General features: G+C 45.5%; 1 protein-coding gene across 7 annotated transcripts in view; it reads right to left on the minus strand.

Moving 5' to 3' along the window:
* Positions 1-2912: 2912 nt before the first annotated feature.
* SCUBE3 (signal peptide, CUB domain and EGF like domain containing 3) overlaps positions 2913-27583 on the minus strand; it is a 118141-nt gene continuing 93470 nt past the window's right edge. For 5 of the 7 annotated variants that reach the window (XM_083744939.1, XM_083744942.1, XM_083744940.1 and 2 more), the window contains 13 exons: positions 17191-17313; positions 16297-16413; positions 14919-15011; positions 14718-14834; positions 13919-14080; positions 12629-12832; positions 12155-12316; positions 10860-11027; positions 9735-9896; positions 9247-9444; positions 7399-7551; positions 6473-6552; positions 2913-5834 (listed from right to left, as the gene is read on the minus strand). In XM_083744939.1, coding sequence (XP_083601065.1) covers positions 5685-5834; positions 6473-6552; positions 7399-7551; positions 9247-9444; positions 9735-9896; positions 10860-11027; positions 12155-12316; positions 12629-12832; positions 13919-14080; positions 14718-14834; positions 14919-15011; positions 16297-16413; positions 17191-17313 — 1889 coding nt within the window. In that variant the 3' untranslated portion in view covers positions 2913-5684. The remainder of the gene's footprint in view (positions 5835-6472; positions 6553-7398; positions 7552-9246; positions 9445-9734; positions 9897-10859; positions 11028-12154; positions 12317-12628; positions 12833-13918; positions 14081-14717; positions 14835-14918; positions 15012-16296; positions 16414-17190; positions 17314-27583) is intronic. The other 2 variants (XM_083744943.1, XM_083744944.1) reach the window with 1 other exon arrangement.

Here is a 27583-nt window from a genome sequence, read left to right on the forward strand (position 1 = left end):
GATTCTTCGGCATGCGCAGATATCCCGGCGAAGCATCTGCCCTTCCTTCTATTTATATACCCACCTTTGCAGGTGCGACCAAAACAAAGTACTGTATGCCTAGAAAGGAAGCGAAGTCATGGGTGAGCGGCTCCCTCTGCTGGCCACGTGGCGAAAACCACAGATCGAGTTCCTGTGTCTTGGTAACGGCAAGAATCGCACAGCGGACATCACACCGGAAATTTGCTCTTGTGATTTTATTTTCAATTAGTTCACATCATATGGTGGGAAGTGGTATTAAAGGAGAAATTATTGAAGAGGCATTTGCCATTTCACATTTTAACGCCCATTCACCTGATTTGGTGAAGATGCCGCTGGATCAGCTCATAATTCCTTTCTTGTTTTTACCACCCTGAATTATTTGGTGCGGTCAGGAAGTTTGACCACCTCAGCGCTCAGCCCTGGGCTTAGTTATAAGATAGTGATTGTGTTGCAAAGAAATCTTCTTCAAGCCACAAAGTATTTTTGTTGGAAAAATTAGATTTTCCTTCCCAAATGACATTTATTTTTTGAGAGAGCTATATGGTGGACTCTAAGCAGTCAAGCTTGAGCTGAGATTCCTGCATTGCAGGGGGTTGGACTAGATTACCCTTTGGGGTCCTTTCGAACTACAATTCTAAGTGCCATGGGCACTCATGAGATAAGTGCCACTGGTGACAAGTGGCTCTACTCCCCTCCCTTTCCATGCATGTACTGTTTTGTGTACCTTTTAGGACTCATTATTCTGCTGAAAGAAGCGCTTTCCTCACTGTAAACCTCACTACAAACCACTTGTAGTGTCTTAACCAGGGGTCAGCAAACTTTTTCAGCAGGTCCACTGTCCCTAAAACCTGGGGCGGGGGGGCGGACTATATTCTGAAGGGAAAAAATGAACGAATTCCTATGCCCCACAAATAACCCAGAGATGCATTTAAAATAAAAGGACACATTCTACTCATGTAAAAACACTGATTCCAGGACCGTCCAATGGCCAGATTGATAAGGCGATTGGGCCGCATCCGGCCCCTGGGCCTTAGTTTGCCTACCCATGAACACAGAGTATTCAAAAAGATCAGGCACAGCTTAAAAGAATTCTCAGCATGTTCCACCTTTTCAAGTTAGGGAGTGCTCTGTTGAGGGTACCAGAACCAACAGCCCCTGCCTCCCCCCCCCAAATCCTGGAGACCGCTCTGATTAAAGTGGTGGAGCTCTTCGCCAGCCCTTTAAATGAACCATGTGTCAAGCATTAGAAAAACCATCTTTCTCTTCCACACACAGCCCTATTGTTTCCCCAGACCTTTTATTTTATTTATTTTTCTTGCTGGCTACTAGTCATGATGGCTATATGGTACATCCAGGATCACTGGTGGGATTCCTCTAAATGCCAGCTGCTGCAGAACATTGCAGGATAGGGCTACAACTCCCTTGACCTGCTTGTGCCACTGCAAGACACAGGATGTTGGGAAATGGGAAAAGAAATTAAGAAGATGGGCAAAAATTCTTTGAGAGGCACGTGGGGGTGGGAAGGGAAAAATACAAAAGAAAAAGGCTTCTTCAGCTAGAGCAGACTTCCTCAAACTTGGCCCTCCAGCTGTTTTTGGCCTACAACTCCCATGATCCCTATCTAGCAGGACCAGTGGTCAGGGATGATGGGAATTGTAGTCTCAAAACATCTGGAGGGCTGAATTTGAGGAAGCCTGAGCTAGAGCCTCCTGAGGTCATCTTACCTATGCAACTCCTTTGACATGACAAAGAAGAAAGAAGAAAGCTATGTCTGCAATTTCCAGCTGACGTGCCAGACACTGCCTCCAATTTTTGACTGGCTCTGCCCCTACACCATTTTGTGGTAAGCGAGCTTCAGTAATTTTCAGCTGTCTCAGGTGAGCATTGGGAAAAGAAAGTTTAAGAACCCCTTCTCCACAACATCTAGTTTTACCCTGAATGAGAGTTGTGAGAGGACTACACAATGGAAATAATTGCTGGTGGATTATGCTTCGCAGGAGTGAAAGTATCCTTTTATTGACAGGGACCATTAGTTGCTAAAAATACTGGCAAATGTTTCATTTCTCCAAAGATTGTAATAGTGCTTTTGTGGATGATTGGTGTGTGTATATTCTGCCCGTCAAAAAGCCAGACATCAGCTGTGTCTGTGGACTGCCTGCCACTAATCAAAATATACTAGCAGGATCAGCACTACATGCAAGGACAGCAACAACGATGTGCAAGCAACAGTAATTCTAAGCACCTATCCTAACAGGATCCATTCTGGGTATGGTCCTCTTTGCTATTAGCCCAAGTTATAAAGCAAACTAAGGTTCCCGTGGCCAGTAAAGTGAGATGAGCACCACAACCCCAGAGTCGTTCACAACTGGACTCAACTGTCAGGGGTCCTTTACCTTTTTAAGGTTGCAAAAATACCAATTAGGCTTTATTTTACTTCATCTGGCATAATTATGGACCATACCAAAATACTCATTTTTTTTAGGTTTTGAAGCTCAAAGAACTCTTGGTATCTTAAAGCCTTATACAGTGGTACCTCGGGTTAAGTACTTAATTCGTTCCGGAGGTCTGTTCTTAACCTGAAACTGTTCTTAACCTGAAGCACAACTTTAGCTAATGGGGTCGCCTCCTGCTGCTGCCGCGCCACCAGATCACGATTTCTGTTCTCACCCTGAAGCAAAGTTCTTAACCCAAGGTACTATTTCTGGGTTAGCGGAGTCTGTAACCTGAATCGTCTGTAACCTGAAGCATCTGTAACCCGAGGTACCACTGCAGTGCCAAAATCAGTCAGTTTCCAGAGGGGAATGAAAGAGAGAGAAAGGAACAGAACAAAACTAAGCAGTACCAATGCTATGAATTTGGAATTTACAAATAAGAGCAGTGGAAAGCACTTCTGAAAGATCAACACAACACCAAGAAATTCCATTTAATAATTAAAAAAAGACAATATGAAATGCAAACTTTTCTTTTTACAAGTTCAGATACAATTTCTTTTATCAAGTGCAAATAACTTTATGGACTACACCTTTTTCATCATTTAATCATTACTTTATAGGAGATACTGGACTGTGGATTACTGCACAATGCAATTATAAATATTTCAGCTTTGTTGTTTTAAATTGTTATATTTCCTATGTTGAGATGGAATTTTCAGCTTTTCAAACCTTTAGATTTTCTACATTTCATTAAGGATAGAATGGAAAAGCAAGGGATCTAGCTAGAAGGAAGGCAGGTAGAATTTCTAAGCCAAATTCAATACAAGTTTTTCCTTCAGAGCTGGCCCTGTACTTTTGCCTACAGTAAGCAATTGGACTTGAGCATCTCCCCCTCCCCTCCCCAGATAAACAAATGCTTATATGCTGTAAGAAATTGCTGAATATGATGACATCAGAGCCAGATATGAATTCTTAGGTGTTACTATGATGCCATATGTCCTGCTGAAGTACTGCAAAAATGTTCACATCAGAGGCAATTCAACTTCAATGCTGAGATGATTAGAGTAAATTTAATGGGGCAAATTCCGATTCTGGATCCGAAAGAGAAGAAAAGCAAACTATTAACACTCAGGCAGAAAAGCTTCAGTACCACTACAGAAAACAGAGATGATCTGATCCAAGTGCAGCCTTGCAGCTTTTTAAGACACATTTCCAATTGTTAGTTTCAGGTCATGGCTCAGAGAAGGCAACAATTTCACCCATAGAAGTTGGGATTTCATCACTAGTATTTGCACTGGATTATGGATCAGTGACTGACAAGTGACCTTACATAGGGAAGAATTAAACTGACAATGGCATACTTCAGTTTTCAAGTTAGGGCTCACTACAGCTCATCTCAAAACCAGAGTTCAGTGCTGAACTCAGGCTTTGAAAAAGGGAAGACTACAGTACCTCTGAGCAGGGGCAGAGAGCACCTCCTTCTCACTGAGAATTCATGGCTACAGCTCTGAGTTTAGGGGAAAAAGCCTTCAGGTGGACAATGCAAATTCCCAGGAAACTTGAGCCCCAGCGCCGCTTGAGAAATAAGAGCCTACTGAAACATTCAGAAAATGAACTATACCACCTCAATATCTAAATGGGGACCCTCAGGTTCAAATATATCAAAACCTCCCTGCCCGTGCAAAGCTAACTTGTCAGAAAGAGTGAAGGTTAGATGACACTTTGAAAATGCTAGAAGACTTTAATACAGGGATGCATTCCAATATGTGATCCCTAATATGCATTCTTGATATTGAATTGAATTTACTCTCAAGAGCTGCTTGTGGCCAAAAGGTAATTTCCAAGTCACTAGAAAAATTCTGCGCAAGTCCTGTGTCCCTTTCATTGGTTACAGGATAATCAAGGAGCATTTGATCTTCAGGATTTACACTGGAATTTACTGTGGTGAGGAAAAAGAAAAGATTCCAAGAGCTGAAAACTTACGTCACATTTAGTCACCATTTCCCCAAATCCTTGTCTGTATTCATTTCTGTTTCATTTTAACACATGCACGCACACGCACACAAACACACACACATTCTCTTTTCTCAGGCAGGTATAAATATTGTAGTTTCTAGGAGAAAAAAAAACTTCCCTCTAAATAATATAAAGACAACTCAAAAATGATTGCACTTAATAATATGAAAAAGGTAGAAAGGAGAACGTCCTAGTGCACAAACATTCACTCACTCCTGCCCTTCACACTGCTTGCTTTTTTTTGTCATTGAGTTACTCTTTGGCAGAGCTTATAAGAAGTCTGATCTCTCAGCACCAGTCTCCATGGGGGAGAAATCACATTGGAAAGTCTCACTTTTTACCATGTTTTCTTCCCCTTTTTCCAGACATCATTCCATGTGAGATTGTGGCTAGGCCAATGTTTTCTCTGAATGCAAAAAGTCAAGACTCCGTCACGAAACGATGCTCTTAAGTCACCAAACTTGCCATCACGAACATGGGCGATTTACTTTCACACTTCTGTGATACGTCTTTTTCTTTTACATGATCTTCCTCCCCACAACTTACGCTTTATTTTGTCTGATCCTCTCCGCAAAACTGTGCTTGGTTTATTTTTCTCTTTTAAAAACTCCCCCAACAGTCTGATAAATAAGGCATAACCTTCCGCATTCTGGCTGTCCTTTGCCCCCAATTCTTTACGAAAGAGTTCAGCTGGACCGGTTCCGCTGCTTAGAAGCTGCTCAATCTCTCCCCGTTTCTTCTGTGTCCCAGGAGTGGAGCATGATATGGTAGCAGGGGTTGTTTCTATCTAGAAGCAGACAATCGTGTGCAGAGAGATGTACAAACAGCCTCTTTGGCAACTGCCTTGCAGCAGAAGGGGCCGTACATAATTTGCATATATGGGAGAAGGCGGAAACGGCCCTGGAGTTACAGGTCCCAGTAGAGGCCACTTGTGAAGAGTGTATCACTTACTGGGATATGTGAACTCCATGGGCTGAGGCTCCAGTATGGAAAGCTCAGGGGATGGTTGCCAGCTGCTTCTTCCAAGGGCAATGTCATCAGTGAATTTGGTTTGGAGAAAAGCCAAGGGAAGACCAATGGTTAGAGTCATCTGCATAGTGAGAAAATGGGGTTTGTATTTGTAGGAAAAAGTCATTGAAAAATAAGAATTAAGTGTAAGAAAAAGTTTTCTTGGCTGTCGAGGGGCCTGGAAGGCTGGTGAAAAGTGTCACAAGGCTATTTGTAAGGCCTGAGAAAGCTGGAAACTTTGGACCGGAGGAGTTTGATAAAGGATCGTGGCAGCATTTCCTTGTGTTTCTCTGTGTATTTGAAGTAGTTTTGTGGGTGAGCCAGCACATCAAAGAAAGCTTTGATCAGCTTCTTGTCCTGCAGGGAAAACAAACAGAATGGACATGGTAACTTTAGGAGCAAGGGTGTGTGGCACACAGCGCAGAACTCCACAGGGGCTGCTTGCAGACAGGTAGCTCCTACTGCTACTCAATCATTGCTCTCCCACTATAGGGATTAGAATCCAGTTGTACCTTGGAAGTCAAACGGAATCCGTTCCGGAAGTCTGTTTGACTTTCAAAATGTTTGGAAACCAAAGTGCGGCTTCTGATTGGCTGCAGGAAGCTCCTGCAGCCAATCAGAAGCCACGGGAGCCTTGTTAGACGTTCGGCTTCCAAAAATAGTTTGCAAACCGGAACAGTCACGTCCGGGTTTGCAGCGTACGGGAGCCAAAACATTCGAGAACTGTTCAAAAACCAAGGTATGACTGTAGATGGCTTTTGAGGGACCTATGGCCTTTAAAGTGCACATGTAACATAATGTGTAGTTGGCCCTTTCTGTCATCAATTCAATGATTCCCCACCCTCTGCAAGGAGCTCTCCAAGGACAAGTCACATAATCGTTCCTAGTCCTGCCTGGGATCCTTTTTCAAGAGGAGATGCCTGGGCATGAATTTGGAATCATATGCATGCTAAGCACATGCTCTATCACCCCAGTAACATGAAAAGCAGCCTCACCTTCAGTATTTCCTGATGGTTTTCAGAAGCATATAGCCTGCCATCCCGTACAATATCCTCCACAAGCTGTTCATAATCCTCTACATTGTTGAGAAAGGAAGTGGGAGGGATAATGAGGAAGAAAAAGCAAGGGATTAACACACCTGCTATTATTTGGAAGAAACACGTACCTACAAACAATGGTAAAAGGAATTTGATGCTGCACAAAGCTGCTTCAATGGTCTCTTTCTTTGGAGTAGCTCCTTTATTCTCCCCCCCCCCCCAAATTCTGACCCAATTCCACATTCTAAAACGGCTCACTGGCTTGGGGTGTACAAAGGAGGGCAGCCAAACACTGGCTCTGAGTTTGCAAGTGACCACAGGTCAGGGAGACTGTTCAAGGGACTCGCCTCATTCTTCCCTCCCTCAGCCGGGTGCAATCCAGGTCAGAAAGAGAAAGAGATGAAGGGAGCAACATCATGGACTAAGATGGGAGAGGGAAGAAAAGGCAACAGCAGAGGAGGAGAGGCTGTGCCATCCAACCATATAGAGGTTTTGCATGCAAATCAGAATGCAGAGGGGGGGAGTAGCACCTCAGACCATGCCCCCATTCTTAACCATTCACTGGCCTCAAAATGCTCGTCCTAGGCAGATGTTCATCCATATGTAGGGCAAGCACATGGAGGATGCAGAGGGGCTATGCCTCCTAGCACTGCCCCAGACATCATGCTATCCTTGATTCCTAAAGCCCATGCATTGAGCACAGACACATGCAGAAGCTTATGAACAAAGAGTTGTATGTGCCTTGCCTTCGCTTGGCAAGGAAAGCTTAGTGCATGGTCTCTGGGGAGTGGGGACAGTATAGTGTTAAAAGCAGGAGGTTACAGCCCCACTTCATCCTCTAGATATTTGCCCTTCATTCACCTGTAGTCCTTTCTTTCTCTTACCATCATAGGTGACGTATGGTATCTGGAAGCCTCTGGCACTGTTGGCTTCACTAGTTTTAAAGTTGATCCACAGCTTTCGGGACCTTGCAGTGAAGGCGATGGGTCTCTCATAAGTCTGGCATGTCTCATAGGTGGTGATGGAGGAAGGAGATGCTGCAAGGCAGAACAGAACAGGACCATGTGCTGTGTGGAATTACCCAGATCTCACATCCCAAGATAAACTCCATTAAAAGATCTCGGAAGGCTAAGCAAAAATGAAAACACTGCTGAAATCTAAGCAAAGCTCTTCCTGCTTCCTTTGCCTCACACCTTTGCTGAAGTCCTAACATCTGCAAGACAAAAATGAGTGTGTTTTCCTTTCCAAGGTTATAAACTTTGAGGATAGCCTAATGCCATTTGGCAGCTTAACTACTGAAGGCAACTTTCTTTTTCAGGGGCGGTGAGGCAGAAGTAAAGAAGTGCGGATTCATTTGCTTAGTGGTAAAGCAAGCAGACGAGACATCAGGAAAGAGAGAGCTTGCGGAGCCAAATGTGGTGCACCATCTAGAGCAGGGGTGGAGAAACTCCTGGCTAGCGGACCAGATCCTGACCTACCCCCTGCCATATACTCCATGGGCTACTTTGACAGGTGGGTTAGTCCACTCACTTGTCAGTCATCTGATTTCTGTATGCTGCCAGGCAACGAATTTAAAGTCATGCTAACAGCATGCCTTCAAATGGGTTCTCTATTTTGACCCTTTGCTGGCATGGTTTGGATTCAAAGTGGGAACTGCAGCAAGCCCCTTTAGAGGGGCACTTTAGGTGCCAATTAGCTGGCTGGTGCTGAAAGCATGTGCTCCAACTGATCAGTGCTGACAGCGAGTCCCCTTGGCTCCAGTATCAGGAACTTCCTAGCGCACTTGATCCCAGTGGGGTTCACTGTCAACACTGATCTATGCTGTCAGCTAGCTCCATTTGCGAAGGAACAATCAAGAGCACACTTTAAATTCATGACTGTTCCTTCACATCCATATCCTTACCTGCCCCACATCTGATGTCAGGTGAGCATAGTTTGGAGGAAATGCCCTCATGGGCCAAATGTGGACCCCTGCTGGTTCTAATTGGGCTCAAAGACTGGAGGTTCCCCATGCCCAAGATGGGAAAACTTCTCCAGAGATCCCCACAAGAGCCATATTGATGAATGCAGGGAGGAAAACATACAATGGTCCCAAGTCCATCACCATGGCTGACAGAGACAACTGAGCTGTAAGATCAGTGAGGGCTGTGCAGGCCTACACCCTTACTGTGATGTTGGTTCCGGGACTGCTCAAAGCATATACTGTACACCTGCTTTTTAGAATCACATTTTCTGCTTTTTCAGTTCAAGGGTATAATATGCTTCACTTAATCCAGGATACATCAGATATTTGCAGCTGCCCAAATATCCTGTAGGTGTCAGCACTGTAAGCCACCAGAAGTCTCAAACAGAATCTGCAGAATGCAGCAGAATGCAAGCACTTTGCACACTATGACAGTCTGTTGGAAGGAGCTCTCACCTGCTCATTACTACTCTGCAACACCACCACTGCAGATAGCAGGGGGTGGCATTGCAGGAAGCAGTTCAGCTGACTTACAAAACTGCTTGCACTGGCTTGGTCCCCAGTCATGGAACTGCCATCCTGTCTCTCCATCAGCCAGGGCAGGCGCACAAATCACTTGGTTTGGTCACTTATTCATGATGGCAGGGAGACAGAGTCTCCATGGCTCCTGAGGTTTCCATAGTCCAGAAATTGGGGAGGAAACCTAGGCCAGTCCCCACCACCACACTACCCTTTTTGCATGGCCCCTACACAGCATTTGGTTACCTACAGTTTTTCCGCATGACCAGGACATCCCCACATTCATCCTCAGACGGCAGGAAGATTTCAGGCACCACAATGAGAATCTTGCGCTTTGGTGGTGGGTTGATATTCCAAGTACACTCCACATTTGCAGGGTAGTTTCCAGGGTAGTTGGGAGACTCAATATAACCAGTGTACTCTCCCAGCTCCCCTCCACATTGACGGTCTGCAACAAAACACGTAGGGATCACTAGGATGTTATCTGGGAAGCAGAACCTGATTGGTTGCCAAGGGAGACCTGGGACATGGGGTCTTGGCACTATATAAGCACCAGATGTGACACAAGTCTATGTATGTCAGTGTGGCTATATAAGGGTTGTGTGTAAACACAGGTACAGATTGGTCCATAAACTTTACTATTGCATGCATAAGGAAAACCAATAGGAAGCTAATGAAACAGAGATACTTTCAGCAAATGACTTCTGTTACATGCAGTCTGCAGAGAACAAAGCATACTTTTGCATTGTGACACAGAGGTTGAGCCGTCAAAGTCTGTGGTGGTATTCCCAGGGCACGTGATGCAGTAGTTCTGGCGGAAGTCAGGTTGGTAAGTGCCTACGGCACAGCGGATGCAGCGGTGGACGCTGGTGTTATAATAATGGCCTGGGGAACATTGAACTATACATTGAAGAGAAGAGAAAAGTGTCAGAGACTGCCAAAATAATACAAGACCAGCAAGCATTCATGGAAATGAAAAGCTATTTGGGGCAGTTAATTTGCTGGTAACATTGCTTTCTCTAATCGTGCAAGAAGGCTTGATGAATATCACTGAAAGGATGCAAGGCAAATTGAGCAGGAGCACTAAGGTGCATAGTAACACTGGCTGAACATGGATAGCTCAGTTGGCAGAGCATGCTACTCTTAACCTCAGGGTTGTGGCTTCAAGCCTCACACTGAACAAAAATATTCCTTCGTTGCAGGGGGTTGGACTAGATAACCCTTGTGGCCCTTCCAGCTCTCTGATTCTATGATTCTAACCTCTCTTTCTGCCTCCTGACCAAATGTACATTAGTCCTAAATATGTATTTTTTTACCATCTGACATATGGAATGCCTTGTAATACAGGGATTCCATTTATTACCATATTGATATTAATATAATACTATACGGCACTTTTAAGTGTCCAAAGTACTTCCCATAGGCTATCTAGTTGTAATGTTCACAACAATCCTGAAAGGTCAGTCAGCATTATAATCCCCCATATTGCAGATGGGAAGGGCTGGGGCTAACGGTAGCTTGCTTTAGGCCACCTGGTGAGTTCATGCCAAGGGCAAGATTCAACCCAGGGACTTCCTGGTGGGTTACTGAACATTCTGAAGCACTAGCATGATTTATTCTTAGCTAGTTTCTTTACACACACCTCTTTGTCTTCCATCCAGCCAAGGAAGACACATTACCAGACTTTAAGGACTTGTTCCAGCCAGGCAAAAACGCTCAAACTGAGTGCAATTCAGGGCAGTGAGAGATGGGGCATAGGGAGAGGCCCGAGGGCCAAACAGAGAGGTCTGGAGGGCCACATCTGGTCCCCAAGCCTGAGGTTCCTCTTCCCTGTCTTATACAGTGCTGTTGCCCCAAGCATACCTTTGGTATCACAGTCCTGGAAGGAGAAAGCTCCATCATGCTTCGTGTTCAGTCCCCCGCCACAGTGGAAACACAATGCTCGGCCTGCTTCCGGTTGGTAGGTGCCACGTGGACATGGTTGGCAGGGTTTGAAACCGTCTACAGAGTACTGGCCAGGGGGGCACTGACCTGTGGGCCATGCAGGAGAAAAGAGATACTCATTGGTCCAGATTAAGTATTGCCTCCCTATACACATTGCTTCTAATCTACCAGCAGCATGCAACATGCACTATAATATAACTGAGCCATGGGAGAGCACCATGAGAACCGTCGGCCATCCCAGAAATTGCCTAGGGCAATGTTTCTGCCTCTGTACTGGAATGTGATCATGCCCATGGTATGAAGGAGAAACGCCACAATCGGATCCCTTTATCCAAGTCCTGGATGTGAAGAATTCCCCCCCAAATAAATACGTAAACAGATTTGGAAGAAATGGGTCATGAAGCTGAACTACCCTGTGGCTGCAGCTTCACAAGCCCAAGTTCTTTATTTAACAAATTACGTTAAATAAAGTTTGCCATTTAAGAGTAACCGCCAGGCACGGCAAGAATAGGTGCACCTCCGAGCTGCCCATCCTGCCCTACTTCTGGGTGCAATCAATGGCAACAGCTGTTTTCCTGTCATTAGTTGGGGAATTAGGAAACAGTTTAGAACATATGAGCAGCTGTAGCCTCTGTAGCTTTTTCTGTACTTCAAAGTGGAACTGGCTCCAGAGTGACAGGGCAGGAGGAATGCTAGAGGGGAATAAAGCATTTTGTGCACAATCTGGCAGCTATCTTTGGGGCCCTTTTCTGAGGGAACACTGAGATACTGCTCTAGTCAGCCTTCTCCTCCAGATATTTTGTCTATAGTTCCCATCAGCTCAGCCAATGGTGAAGGATGAAGGGAATTGTAGCCCCAACATCTGGAGGTCCTTAGGTTGAGCGAAGGGTGCAGCAGTGAATCAAAACTGGAAGTGGCTACCATGCCAGTTACTTACATATAAAACCACCATCCTAGGCCTCCTGTAAATGTTGTGTTTAGGCCCAGTGCTTATGAACTAGTTGTTGCCATTCTTTGGTGTGGAAGGGAAAGTGCAGGTATCACTGCAGTACTATTTTTTTGTGGGTGTTACCAATTCCATTCCCTTTGCTGTGGCCACTAATTCATTCTAGTTCCGAGAGCTACTGTTGGCTACTCTGGGACAGGTTATCAAGTGTCCTAGGATATTGGACCTCAGCTATAGGTTTAGAGTACCTTGCAGCTCATCCCTGTACCTGCACAGGCGCTTATATTTGTTGCTCCAGCTGGCCCATAAGCATCACTTCCAGGGCAAAGGTCACAGGAGAGCTGGCCTTCTTTCTCCTGGTAGGTCCCTGGAGGGCAAGGGACACACTGCTCCATCTGACCATGGTAATACGTTCCTTGCAGGCAGCTAACTAAGAGAGAGGCAAAAGCGCTAGTGACACATGTGCCAAGACAATGCCCAAGATAACCCTTGTCTTTCTTGTAGGACAGAGACCCCAGGATCTCTCCTTGCCCATGTAACAATAATACAGCTCAGGCCCTCAAAAGAATGAGCACAGTAACCGTATCTATTGTCTGTAAGCACATGTGGCTGCCATAGATGTTAGAGTTGGCAGCAATGGCATCAGAGCAGCAGTGTAGCACTAAAGGCTTGCAGTTAATATGCAAATGGTTCTTTTACTCTTCCTTTCCTCACCCCCAACCAATTCAGTTTGTTTCCTTACCACACTTAGGTCCCAGTCTCTCCTGTCCCGGCCCACAGCTCTCCTGCCTCTCGGGAGTCATGCTCAGCTTCCGTGCCACTTCGTATTCCATCCCCGAAAAGCGGATCAGGAACCGTTCCTGGTTTATGGATTTCTTCAGTGCTTTGATTGCCGATTTCAGTTTTTTCTCAACCTTCTGCCGCACACAGTTCAGATTGCAGCTGGCTGGAGATGAGGGAATGAGACTGTGCTGTTTAACCTAGCACTAGGAAGAAGAAACCCCATTTCCAAAGACAACCTTATGTCCCTTTTTATTGCCAGCTGCTGTTAAATCAGCATAATCTATTCCAGTCTCATGCTAGGGGAATGGCCGTAGTTCAGTAGTACAGCAGTACAGCACACATTTTACATGCAGAAGATTCCAGCTGAAATCCCAGGCATCCTCAGTTAACAGGATCTCAGGTAGTGGAACAGGGAATGACCTCTGTCTGAGGCCCAGCAGAACCACTTCGAAACAGAGTGCACCATGCTGGATAAATCAGACCAACGGTCTGAGTCAGAAAAGGGAAGCTTCATATATTTCAAAATTCCTCAACCTCATCGCCCCACCCCAGATGTTATGAACTAAAGAACTCATCATATTATAATGTTGTATCCAATTAAGTATACCCACTAAAATGAATGGGCCTAAGTTAGTAATCATGTCCATTAATTTCAATGAAATTGTGTATGTATATATTTCTGACAAGGGAAGTGGGTGGCACTGTGGGTTAAACCACAGAGCCTAGGACTTGCCGATCAGAAGGTTGGCGGTTCGAATCCCCGCAAGGGGGTGAGCTCCCATTGCTTGGTCCCTGCTCCTGCCAACCTAGCAGTTCGAAAGCACATCAAAGTGCAAGTAGATAAATAGGTACCACTCCAGCAGGAAGGTAAACGGTGTTTCCATGTGCTGCTCTGGTTCGCCAGAAGTGGCTTAGTCATGCTGGCCACATGACCTGGAAGCTGTATGCCGGCTCCCTCGGCCAATAAAGCGAGATGAGCGCCACAACCCCAGAGTCGGCCACAACTGGACCTAATGGTCAGGGGTCCCTTTACTTTTACTATATTTATGACAGTGTGTGTATGCATAAATAAAACAAGACATTGCCTTTTCTAAACAATCTTTTAACAATATCTAGGAAAGTTGGGTCAACCAGTCCTTCTCTTGTACTCTCTTCTGAGATGGGTGTTCCTGGAACATGAGGTCTCTTCCTGTGATGTTGTCCCCTATCCCTGAGGGGAAAGCCAAGCTTTCTCAGTCACCTTCTCTACCTGTAATTTCTTCGGGTTTGATTTCAGCTTCAAACTCCAACGTGATGCGAGTCACCTCCTTGTTGGGGGAGTTGCGGGCACGGCGTCCTTTGCCCTTCTTGGATGAATCACACTTTAAGTTCACAAATGTCACCTGGCAATCTGAGCAAGGGGCTGCCCCACCTAGGAAAGATGGGGCACGGTGTTAATATCCTTCAAGCAAGCTCTCTCTGAAATCCTAACAGGCATTTTCCTCTGTGACAACCAAGCAGGGCTTCTCTCCTTTATCCCGTGGCAGGAAGTTCATCATTTTACTCCCATACCCGCCCGACACTAGCTAAGGCACGACTTCCCAATGATACAATCCCACACAGCCATTTGTGGTGTTATTGCTATCAGTTTTTTCCTCCGCACTACATCATCCTCTGTGGAGGGGAGGGCCCCCATGCTTAGGGTTCTTTTCATCCTTCTATCCTCTCTTTTCTGCTTCTGGGCTCTCACACATTCAAAGGCACAACAGCATAAAAGCCTCAGCTATTCCACAGCTTCCCAACCACATGCCCATGAGTGAGTGCAGGAAGCCTTGACTCCCAGAGCCTCAAGCTCCCTCTGTGTGTGGCTGGTTTTTAATAGTTGCAGTATTCAACTATGGCAAATGTGGAAAGCACAGTTCCCTGGTCCTTAACAGCATCACAAGAGAATGCTTACAAGGACTGCATGCTAAATCCAAAGAGCTGCTTTCATGACATACAAGACTTAGGACTGAAAACAGCCCCAAGGGAAGACTTTGAGAAGACATACAAAGGAGGGAGCACCTCACCTAGTGCAGCATTCCTGCCCACCTCATCCTGCTTGCCTTTCATGCGTGGGTGCAGGTGACATTTAGCATCCTTGATTTTGAAGGAAGCCTTTTGTTTGATTGGAGCAGTGACAGTCTCTAAAAGAAAAGGCAGGTGCTAAGTATCAGGAGAGCCAAGCGAGTCTCGGGAGGAGCCCTGAGGACTCAGGAGGCCAAACTTACCAACACAGGGATGGCTGACATTGCTGGGCCTCTGTGGAGGTCCCTGCCGCAATATTGGGGTACCGCAGCTCACTGTGTAGCTATTGTCAGACTCTGCAAAGAGAAAGAATCAAGTCGTAATCAGCGGAGGCCTGTGGCCAGATATTTCTAAATGTATGCCTGCATGGGCCTGTATTTGTAAGCCCAGCCCAGCCCAACCCAAACCCCAAATGTATTTTTAAAAGATGAGCCCATGCCTGATCTTGCCCATCAATCATATAGATGAAAGCAGCCCGGTTTTGGCCAGAACCCGTTACTATGTTTCCCCACCCCCATGATTTCCATTCAGAAAGAATAAACAACCCACCAAAGAATCCCAGTGCAATACAAGCACATAAAAGGAGCACAGATGGTGCCAGAGTGTGGATAATCTGAGCAAATTCTCATGGCTCACAGCCTTGTGGGAGCCATTCATGAGTGAGATCACTTATGCCTTGCCAGAGGGAGAGTGAGCCAAAGCTAAATGCATGAAGAGTACTTAAAAAGTCCCCAATCAGCCAGGGATTGCATCTGATGCAGTGGTAAGTTAACTCAGTCTGCCAGTCCAAAGATTTACACTTGTGCAATGGAACATCCCCATTCATCACCTCCCATGTACCCCCTAAATCTGTTTTAGAGGATTCCACAACCCTCCAGGGGAGAATTGGGAAGAGCATAGGCTGCACACAGTGGTGGGAGAGGGGGAGAGTTCCCGTTTTGCAAGCTTACATCCTTAAGCTAATGTGACAACTTATGTCCCAATGTGTATATTATTCAGCCTTTGGAATCAGGTGAACACTTTATGGACAGGACCACAACATCAGTGGTGGGCTCTGTTAGGGTATCAGGGCCTTGGCAGTTGCCCAAGGATACTAAGTACTGATGATGGCCCTGCACATGGGTTAAGTGTTATACTAAAGCAGCACAAATAACCTCCATTCACATCCCAGTTCTTTGTCAACTGTTCCTTCTCCTGCAAGTGCCACTGAAATCAAAGCCGAAAACCTCCAAGAGCTTATGTGGGAATAGAAAAGGGAACAGGCCATAGGACTGAGGAATGGAATTGAATAAGGCTTCAAATGCAGTAGAAAAATGGGGACAGAAGATTAAAAATCCTGTAGCAAGGGCCCGGAAGCTATACGCCGGCTCCCTTGGCCAATAAAGCGAGATGAGCGCCGCATCTCCAGCGTCGGCTACAAGTGGACCTAATGATCAGGGGTCCCTTTACCTTTACCTTTAGCAAGAGAATAACAGGGTCCCATAATGGCACAATGCCCACAAGCCTCCAAATATTGCAGCCTCTTGAATCTGAAGCTATTAAATTTCCTGGGGTGAAGGAGTGGCAGATTGGTGCACTTACCAGGTAGAAAGCGAGCCTTAGAGGCACAGGTGAGGGAGCAGCTGTCCTTCTTGCCATTCTTGTTGCAGGTAAGTGTGGCTCGTGGAGATACTGCACCAGCCAAACATATCACCAGCTCTGAAGAACAAGCAACAACAGACAGCAATGATAGCAATATGCAGATGAGATGGTGTAATTTTAAAAAGAGCACACAAATATTGGGATGGCTACAGTGCAAAGCCAAACCTTGTTCTCCAGTGGAAGTAAATAGGCATTAGTCCACTACAACTACTACTGTACTACTGTTTCCGCTTGTATCTGCTACAGCAACTTCTCTGCATGTGTTGTACTGAGTTTTTCAGCTCACCACTGAAGGAATAAAGTCTAAAAGCATGCAGGGTGACTACTGGACCAGCAAGAGCAGAATCTGCTAAAAATTGAGAATGCCTGAATTTCCAAACACAGATTCTGTGACAGCTGTTTAAGAATCTCATATTTCATTTTTGGACATGCCTCTCTAGGTTTTATTGTATTGCAGAAAAAAACACCTAGGAATGTTCAACACATTTCTGCGAAACTTAAGCTAGTTTTCTGTGTTTGAGTAAAATGTTGTGGTTGCCTATTCTGCAATCTCACTCCTCTCGATAAATCACAGCATGGTGAGAAGTTTTGCATTACTGGCAATCACACAGCACCAGGCCAGCGTGTGGAATTCTCATTAATAACTTTGTGGTTTTTAACAGCATCAGAATTTAAACTATCAAAACAGTGCCATACAACAATGCCACATTAAAATTAGTCTCCTTGTTCTCTGTTCAATTACTACAGTAATTTTGTCCTCAGCTAGAACATTGCCTGCTGAAATACATTCTGCCTCTGGAGGGCAGCATGACCTCAGCCCTTTTCTACACTCACCTATGCAATCCTTTTTATTCCAGTGAAGTTTGCACCCGGCAGGGCAAGTACATTCATAGCTGCCAGGGGTGTTTATACAGCCAAATTTGCAGCCTCCTCGGTTGATGCTACATTCATCGACATCTGAAGGGCAACGAAGAGATGCAATGAATATGACAGCATAGTACAAATGTAACATTCTGATTAGAGTATCCAAGACTCTGGTTCCAGAACTATAATATGGGTTGGTAATCAGACAAAAAAGAACCAAGTGTTAAAGAGTAAGTGGGAAAGAGACCAGGGAGGGAGAGGGAGAGAAGACAATAAAAACATACGATAAACTCTGCTGCTGATTCACTTTGTCATTCAGGAAAGACAGCTGCCAGATCAAATATTCATATACTGTATATTGTGCCATCAGCATACATGGGAGTTTACAGCATAAGTCAAAGACATAAGGTCCTGCCTTGAGGTGCTTCTGTTAGCAAAGTTTCTTAAATAAAACAGAGTACAAACTAGATGATCTCTGCAGTCGCATTTCCAACAGTTGACAAGTTTGTTAGTGGAGGAAAAAACAGAGGAAAACAGACTGGAAAGGCTAACAAAGAATGGGAAAAATATGTAGCTAGAGGTATTGATACTGAGTGGCATGATTAGAAATGATGACAGTCCTCCTTTGCACATTTAGAATGCTGCGCTCCATGAGGGCTTTCCATTCAGTGTGTAGCTCAGCGGTGGAGCATCTTGTTTGCATGCAGAAGGTCCAAAGTTCAGTCCTCCTGCCTGAAACTCTGGAGAGCCACTGCCAGTCAGTGCGGACAATACTGAGTTACCGTATTTTTCCTTCTATAACACGCAGATTTTTTCTTCTAAAAAGGAAGGGGAAATGTCTGTGCGTGTTATAGAGCGAATGTGTGGTCCCTGGAGCCGAAAAATCATGCAAAAATCAAATCGCGGGGCTGCACGCTGCACGGAGAAGCGAAACCTGAAAAGAGGAAGCGGCTGCTTTCCTGCATTCTGCCTCAGGGTCTTACTGCCCACCCTCCTCTGTTTCGTTGCTGTGTTTGCTGAAACGGAACAAAGAGCAGGGAAAGCCCCTCCCCTCCAGGCAAGCTCCGGTGCTGCTGGGGGAGAGGGAGAGAGAGGGGGGAAGGGAGAGAGAGAGGGGGGAGGGGGAGGGAGAGAGAGAGGGGGGAGGGAGAGAGAGAGGGGGGAGGGGAGGGAGAGAGAGAGGGGGGAGGGAGAGAGAGGGGGGAGGGAGGAAGGGAGGGAGAGAGAGAGAGAGAGAGAGAGAGAGAGAGAGAGAGAGAGAGATGGCTGGCTTGGGTGGGGGGAAACTTTTGCCTTTCTCTCCTCCCTCCCGTTAAATCCCTCTCCTGCATTCTTAGCCAGCTGCTTCTCTGCACACCCCTCTAATGTCCCTTCTTTGTTTTTCCTTCGCTCCCCACTTAAAATGTGGTTACAAAGCATGGATCCTCAGGATCTTTGCATTGGGTCACCCCAAATTCACCATCAGATCACATAGCATGTCCATGGCTACAGCCTGCCCCCCAAAAATCACGCACCCACTGTTGCCTGGGGCTGCAATGGTGCAAAAACGTGGTTACAAACCATGGATCCACATGGATCCTCAGGGTCTTTGCATTGGGTCAGCCCAAATTCACCATCAGAGCACATAGCATGTCCATGGCTACAGCCTGCCCCCCAAAAATCACGCACCCACTGTTGCCTGGGGCTGCAATGGTGCAAAAACGTGGTTACAAACCATGGATGCACTGGGATTCTCAGGATTTTGGCACTGGGTCACCCCAAATTCAACATCAGATCACATAGCATGTCCATGGCTACAGCCTGCCCCCCCCCAAAATCACATACCCACTGTTGCCTGGGGCTGCAATGGTGCAAAAACGTGGTTACAAACCATGGATCCACATGGATCCTCAGGATCTTTGCATTGGGTCAGCCCAAATTCACCATCAGAGCACATAGCATGTCCATGGCTACAGCCTGCCCCCCAAAAATCACGCACCCACTGTTGCCTGGGGCTGCAATGGTGCAAAAACGTGGTTACAAACCATGGATGCACAGGGATTCTCAGGATTTTTGCATTGGGTCAGCCCAAATTCACCATCAGATCACATGTCTGTGGCCACAGCATGAAGCACAAAAATGATACATCCACTGTTTCATTCAGAATGTTTTTCCCCTTGTTTTCCTCCTCTAAAAACTATGTGCGTGTTATGGTCAGGTGCGTGTTATAGAGCGAAAAATACGGTAGATCTGGCTCAGGGTAAGGCAGCTTCCTATGTTCCATTCACCAGTGTGCACACACCTATTATAGGTTTAGACTGGTAGACAATTTATTTTTTAAAACATGCTGTAATTGGGAAGGCCAAACTAGAGCTTCATGGGAAATGAGCTTGCTGCTAAGTAGTGCTTAAGCTCCACATACAAACCTGCTCCACACACATTCCCAAGCATCTGGTGGAACTGCAGCCTAGTCAGTAATATGACCTTCTCAGCTTGTGGCAGTCCTTTTTCTGCCAGCCCATCCTGACTCCCAGTTATGCTGCCATTTGTGTCGCTGCATTGCCACAGGCTAAATTCATCTTTTGATATTTTACTGCTAATTCACCTTTTAAGTGGTCTGCCAAAAGCCAAGTTCAGCACTTAACATGCAATTGCACAACCCCATCAGCTGGTGGTAGTGACGTTTTAGAGGTAATGGAGGTCAGAGATATAAATAGGCCCCAAAATACATAGGGCAGGCACATTTTGAAAATATTGCTTGTTTACCTAGACCAGCCTTCCCTAATCTGGTGCCTTCCAGATGTTGTTGGACCACAACTCCCATCATCCCTGGTCACTGGATATGCTGATAGGATTTATAATCAGGATGGGGGAATCTGAAAGGCACTAGGTTGGGGAAAACTGCTCTAAACCTATTCTAGGAAAACTTAGCAACTGTCGGGAAATGCAACCTGCTGCCTGCTTAGTCTATCTAATATTTCCCACAATAGAAAATGTCTAACCCCATCCATTGTACAGGAAACCTGCCTCATCCCTACCTTTGCCAATAAAGAATAGGTAATCAACAATGAGAGAAAGAACTCATCAGACCCTGCTTTAGAGTCATTCCAGAAATCAAGTTTGTGACTGTGAGCAGAGATCAGAATAAAATGGAAAGGCTTGGTTGCTAAAGTTCAAAAGACAGCTGTGTCAGACAGTCTACCAGTGCTGCTCCCTTTCAGCAGCTCTCCCCATTATGGCACACAGAGAACCACAACCATGGAAATCAATGCTAAAGGTCTAGCATGAAGCGAGCAAACAATGGGAGAGGAAGAGTCAAAACAACTCATGAAGGCAGAGCTTTGTTCTGAAACCTCCACTTACAAAGGCTTCAGTCTTCCAGGCTTTGCCAAAGCACACTCCCACACAATGGGGCACACTAAGGTCATGGGCTTTGCTCCCAACTCTTTGCAGTAGGCTGGGTGCTGACTCATATGGCACTGCCAAGCCATTCTTGGGCTTGGTTCCATTTCATCTTGTTTATTTATGTAACTCACTTTCTCCCATCCCAAGGGAGCTTTTAGCTAGGAGAAAGTTAGGAATGCACCTTGTACCCTTGGTGCATCTAGCTCAGTGCTGCCTAGACCAGGAATGGGCAACCCTTTTGTTCCTGAGGGCCACATGCAGCAGCAGGTGGGTGTCCAGGGCCACATATAATGGGCAGGGCTGCACCTAGTGCTGGGCTGTCATGGACTGGCTGGATGCATAGGAGTGGTGGAAGGCACCAGCTGGAGCACCCCAGGGGAAGAAGGCTCAGAGCCAGGGGATTGGTGGTAGGATGACAATGAGCAGCCAAGGGGAGAAGAAGGAGCAGACTGGGAGGAGGTGCCAGAAGCAGAAGACGTAACAGGGTTTGGTGAGCAGGAAGAGGCTGTGGCAGAGGGCAGTTCCAACTCTGAAGCTGGAGTGGAATGGGGCCAGGAGAGTGAGGGGCAGGCTGCTGAAGAAGCCAGGGAGTCTCCCCCTCCTGCTGCAAGCAGTTCACCTCCCCCCGGTCTCCTAGAACACGCAGAGAAATGAAGAGGGGGGTTGTGTGCTGGTGCTGTTTGTGACTGCTTGGGAAAGATCCTGGAGAGGGGGAGCCTTAGAGAGTGGTGGAAAAGCAGGGATCTTCAATCCTTGCAACTTGCTGGAGCAGGCCTACTGGGAAGAGTTGCTGGGATCACTAGGCCTGTGCCGTTTTGGTTTCTTGAATAAAGAGTTAACTTCACTGACACTGCGTTTTTCTTTGATTGCTGACTCACGCTAGACTCCAGCTCCTGACTTGAGCAGGGGCAGAGGCAGGACAGGCATCTCCTAGGCTGCCCCCCCCCCCATTTTAAAGTACCTCCCCCTCCCTAGCTGCTTGGGATTACCAGGGAGGTTAAAGTCTGAACTCCCCAGCAATTCTAACACAGCTTTTTTTAAAAGGCAGGGTTCTCTTTGTATGCTCTCAGTATGGACCGTATTGGGAGCAGCAATGGGTTGCACTTGGCTGCCCAGCTGTGGTCCACAATGACTTGACAGCAGATCTCCAAGATGTGTTTTCCAGCCCTATATGAATATGCTAGGGACTGAACCATTTTCCATACAAAGCACGTGGTCTGCCACTAAGTTACAACTCTTAGCTCTCACACTCTTCATGGCAACACATGCGAGTCTGTGAAGTTCCCTGAAGATGGAAAGAGGTAACACTTTGCTTCACCTAATTTCAGTGGTAAAGAATCCACCGCCCCCAGTATTTTCTGAATGTCACTCCCCTTTAGAATTCTGGTTCAAAACCATAATCCAGAGTGGAATGTGACAACCCTCCCCTGAGGGCAACAAAGGGCACAGAGCCACAAAGCAAAGCATGGTGGTGATAGCTGTCTCCAGTTATTTCCCATTTTTATGTCCAGATGCCTCATACAGTCAACAAATGGGACCTGCAGCAAAATATCAGGAGTGTGCAGTGTTGTTGTTCAACATTCCACCCACTCCAGTGCATTCCATTCACCACCCTAGTTTTCCATTTCCCGGCCTCCCTCCACAGCCACTAAGCAATCTCAAACCTCATTGGGCTATTTGGGGGGATCTGACACCTCCCCCACAATTTCTTGTACTGCAAGATGGCAACTGGCATGCAGAAGTATACTGCCCCTAAAACACAGAGGAAACGTCAATCTGTGGAACCCAAACTGTGGAACCCAAACCCAAACCCAAACTGATGCCAATTCATCTTTTTGCAAACCACTTTTTTGTAAGCTCGTAAACCCGTGGGTAGCGATTGTCTTGTTTTGTTTTTATGTAAGCCACTCGGGAGGCTTTTTTTGGTGAAAGAACAGGCTACAAATGCTCTATAAATAAATAAATAAATCAGTTTGTGGTATCGCATTTTACAACATCCTTTTCCATGTTAATCTCACAAGCAAAATGCTATAAAATAAGGATGCTGATTTAAACTTAGTGACAAGGGCAACTGCAAGTGACCAGGAATTACCTTGTGGGCTCCAGGTGTGATGAGGGTTTTCAACAAGCTTTGATAGATGTTACTGAGATTGCAAAGGAGCTAGAAATACTACCAAACTTTGAGACAGAACAGGTTAGGAAAAAGGAGGAAGAAATGGCAGTTTGAGTATGAGGCCCAAGAAGAGGCACTGCGAGGACCAAAGCAGAAATTCAAAGTAGGTTTCTACTATGTTGTTTCAGTCGGGGTCATAGAAGCTACAACAGCTCCACTATAATTCCCTATTTGGCTTCCTGTATCATACATGCAGTATCTATCAACAAAATATCTACTGCAAGCATTTGGAAAAATCACTGGTGAACAATGGAAACAAAGATATTGGCACTGAAGTTCTGTGCTGTGGACTTACAACAATAGCTCAAAGACTTCCAAGGCTTATGCCACCACAAGAAGGAAAAGCACACAAATTGAGAAATTTTAACATCATAATTCACAAAGATTATTTAGCAGTTTCAAATTTTGTGCTTTTCAATTTTTTCTACAAGACATCAGTTTTTGAGCACTGAAGTTAGTAATTAAAACAATTGTGGAGTGCAAGTAGCTAGCTTTGTCTAGGGCACAGAATAGCCCATCACTGGCACTGGGTTGGGTTAATAATCGTGTTGCACTCATGAGTCTGAGTTATCTCTGAAGCCTAATAATGATACTGACAGGACATGTCTTTATTTTTTTTTTATTTTAAAAGACCTGTCTAGCATATCCCTTTTAATTTCACTTCTATCTTCCTCCACAGGGTTAAATCCAATTTACTGTGGGAACACAGTATTCCTGGAGCTTAGTGTCCTAAACCAGCAATGAAAAATGGATTAATTGTTTGATGTGGTCTTGGATAAGATTCCTTTTCAGCTTTCAGTGTGAATCAGAGAATTCCAAAGAAGAGTAACGAATGTTCAAATAAGGCCATAAGTTAAAGCAAGAGAGCACAGAGTTAAGTCCTACATTGGCAAAGCAAGATGAATGACAATCAAACTATCTAGTGGTGTCTGCCTGATCCTCTCTTTTCAAATAACTTCAAGTGATAAAGTTTATGGCTAAACATTTGATGTGACCAGCACTGGTATATACATCCCTTATGGGGAAATCGGAAGGGACAAAATATCAGGCAGGGCCTAGAAACCTGTAGGGATGCTTGCTGCAGGTAGAATGTAAAACCATGCAAAGTTGTTGTGGTTGAGGTAAAATAAGGCGGAAGATGAGGGGAACACTGCACACAAGAGCTTGGGATTAGAAGTGCAGTCCCCTGTAAGGTGGACACAGAGCCTACAAGGAACAATAACTGAGGGTATGGTTCATGGAGGAAGGAAGAAGACGGGGAAAGTCCCACACAATTTGTACGGATGATACATTGCACTGGAATTGAGAGGGTGAGGGCTGAAGGTCATGCGATCAAGGAAGCAGAAGAGAGATGCAGGAAACCTCATCATATAAAGCCTTGGAGCAGGAAGGACGGTTTTTGAAAAGAGTGTGAAAAAGTGAGGAAGGCAGAAATTTGCATATTACTTCAGATTAACTGGGCAAATTTCTGGCTGCAGGTGTCTGGTATATAATTTAAGTTCTTAATCACTTACTGTAGCTGAGCCAAGGAATGCAAAATGTAGACAAGCCCCCCAAATACCAAAACCTTTCCATCTTGAGTTACAAGCTTTGCAATATTTCATTGCCTTCATGTTACTGAGGCTAGGGCCCAAACAGCACCAAGCAAAGCAGCAGAACTGCTATCTTCTCTTGTGCTGCCTACATTTCTCTTGATAAAAATTGCAAAATGATGCTTGATTTCTTCAACAGGAAACAGCCCCCTTTCAAATGTCTAATTACTCATTTTTCAATTTGTGATATATTATAGCATCTAGCTCCTTTTCTATTCCGGTGTGTGACCTAGCCAGTTGCCCCCATCTCCTTTGTGTACTGATTTGTTTGGTTTATTTCCTCAACAGGTAACATGACACAGTGCATAAAGAAGATGTGCTATGAGCCTCGATGCCCACCCTTCAAATCAAATTCCTTAGGTAGTCTAAGGCAGCTGTACTTTCATATCATAGGTATGCATTGAGTAAAACCTTCTCTCTCAGCTGTGACCACACCATACATTTGTAGCATATTTATAGCGCATAAAGGTAAAGGGACCATTGACTGTTAGGTCCAGTCGCAGACGACTTTGGGGTTGCGGCGCTCATCTCGCTTTACTGGCCGAGGGAGTAATAATAATAATAATAATAATAATAATAATAATTTATTATTTATACCCCGCCCATCTGGCTGGGCCTCCCCAGCCACTCTGGGCGGCTTCCATAAAAGCCAAAAATACAGTAAAATATCACACGTTAAAAACTTCCCTGAATAGGGCTGCCTTAAGATGTCTTCTGAATGTCAGGTAGTTGTTTATCGCTTTGACATCTGCTGGAAGGGCGTTCCACAGGGCGGGTGCCACTACCGAGAAGGCCCTCTGCCTGGTTCCCTGTAGCTTTGCTTCTCGCAATGAGGGAACCGCCAGAAGGCCCTCGGCGCTGGACCTCAGCGTCCGGGCAGAATGATGGGGGTGAAGACGCTCCTTCAGGTATACTGGACCGAGGCCGTTTAGGGCTTTAAAGGTCAGCACCAACACTTTGAATTGTGCTCGGAAACATACTGGGAGCCAATGTAGGTCTTTTAAGACCGGTGTTATATGGTCTCGGCGACCGCTCCCAGTCACGAGTCTAGCTGCCGCATTCTGGATTAGTTGTAGTTTCCGAGTCACCTTCAAAGGTAGCCCCACGTAGAGTGCATTGCAGTAGTCCAAGCGGGAGATAACCAGAGCATGCACCACTCTGGCAAGACAGTCCGCAGGCAGATAGGGTCTCAGCCTACGTACCAGATGGAGCTGGTAAACAGCTGCCCTGGACACAGATTTGACCTGTGCCTCCATGGACAGCTGTGAGACAGTTAGTGTACAGCTTCCGGGTCATGTGGCCAGCATGACTAAGCCGCTTCTGGCGAAACCAGAGTAGTGCACAGAAACGCTGTTAAAAAATGTATAACTTCCTGCAAAGTATATTGGGAGCTGTAGTTTATCCATTACAGAGCTTTCGTAGGGAACTGTATGTATGGTGTATACATAGTCGCCAGTCCCACTCCCAGAACCAAAATAAGATTAGCCCTATAGCCCTTGTTTCTCTTAGGAGCATTTCCAGTCTCTTTCTCTCTCCCCTCCATTTAGCAATATTGCACCGGAAGCGTGCAGCCTCCTGCACATATGCATCTCAGGTCTATGATTAACAATGATATGAAACCTTCCTTTGCAAGCAACTAATTCAATACAATAAGCCTCTCCTAGCAGGACAATTAAATATGACATTTCTCACAAAATATGCTAGTGATGCAGATATACTCCATCTACAACTGTCTCTTTGCAATGTGATTTCTGTGTCCACACCTGTGATCCATAGCTGGGCTCTGCCTGTTATCATGCAAAGGACTGAGCAAAATTGGTTGCCTAAGCAGAAACAGCTTCATCTCCAGCAAGTACAGAGGGGATCTGTACTTGGCAACCACAGAATGTTAGCACACTTTGGACAGACATCAAGTAAAGGTCCAGCATGCAGTTTAAACATACTTACGAAGCTGCGTGACAACACTGGCATGTGGACAATATGCTGTTTTTGATTTGTGATTACATTTTACCACACTGAAGACCATGAATCTGCACCAGTTTGACAGGAGTGGCAAATTGAGCCCAACGGGCAAATTTGTGTTTTCAGTTTTCAGGTGCACTTCACTTTTGCCAGTCTGCATACTTTGCTTGCGTGCATGTTTGTGTGCGTCTAATTGCTGCAGTCTGTTTACGCATCTGCCTCAGTCTGTATAATCTAGGGCATCTTGAGAGAAATAACTCTCCCTTATATTTATCGTGGCAAGCCACACTGCTGCAGCAACACGCTCCAACAAACCCCTCCACGCCTTCCATCTGTCTTTCCACTTTTCTTGCTGGCACAACCCCAACCCTTTCCTCCCCCTCCATTGAGAAACCATAAAACTTTCTGAAGTTCCCCTCCACCCACCTCAAATCCTTTGCCAAAAACTCACAGTGGGGTTTTCCCTACTCACATCCCACTGGACAAGACACAAATCGTTCCTGTCACCTTGTTTATAGCTGCAGAGACAAATGTCTGGTCCTGCCACTCTCTGCAAAGAGTAGCAAACATATTTTAGGAAACATAATTCACTAAATGTGGTCTCACAAGAAAGAGGGGGGTGGGGCGGAAATCTCTCTTGTGGTCCAGGTGCAGGAATGGTAGGCCAGGCTTTAAGAAACCTGTTCAGCCCTTGCTTGGTTCAATCATTGGCTTGGGCAAGTCTCAGTTTAATTTTTGTGTAAAATTGTAATTGCTGTGTTAGAGCTGTTTTGTGGACAAATTATGTAGAGACTATAAAGAACATTCAAATGAAACATTTCTGCATAAACTATAGTATTCTCTACACTTCAAGCAAGGGCAAACACAGTCCATAAAATCCATCAAATAAGCAACTCACCATACAAAGATTCTCTGACTAGGGCCACTAAGATGCATTGGGGAGAGATCAGTAGTAGAGCACATGTATTAGAAGTAGAAGTTCCAAGGTTTCACCCTTAGTGATTACAATCAAAAGGATCTCAGCAAGATTAGAATACATCTCTGTCCAAGATACCGGGGAGCCACTGTCAATATGAACAGATCATTCTGGGCTATATGGCCCAATGGTGTGACTCATTATAGACAGCACCATACATATATATGTTTATGCTGATGATGTGAGATCCAACAAGTGTTTAGATTTGCAGAGTTTATCCTTGCAGTGAACAGACCTGCTTTTGTTTTCCTGTCTTAAAGGATAAGCCACCAGTAT

This window comes from Podarcis gaigeae, assembly GCF_964106915.1.
Source record: "Podarcis gaigeae genome assembly, chromosome: 6".
NCBI lineage: Eukaryota > Metazoa > Chordata > Lepidosauria > Squamata > Lacertidae > Podarcis > Podarcis gaigeae.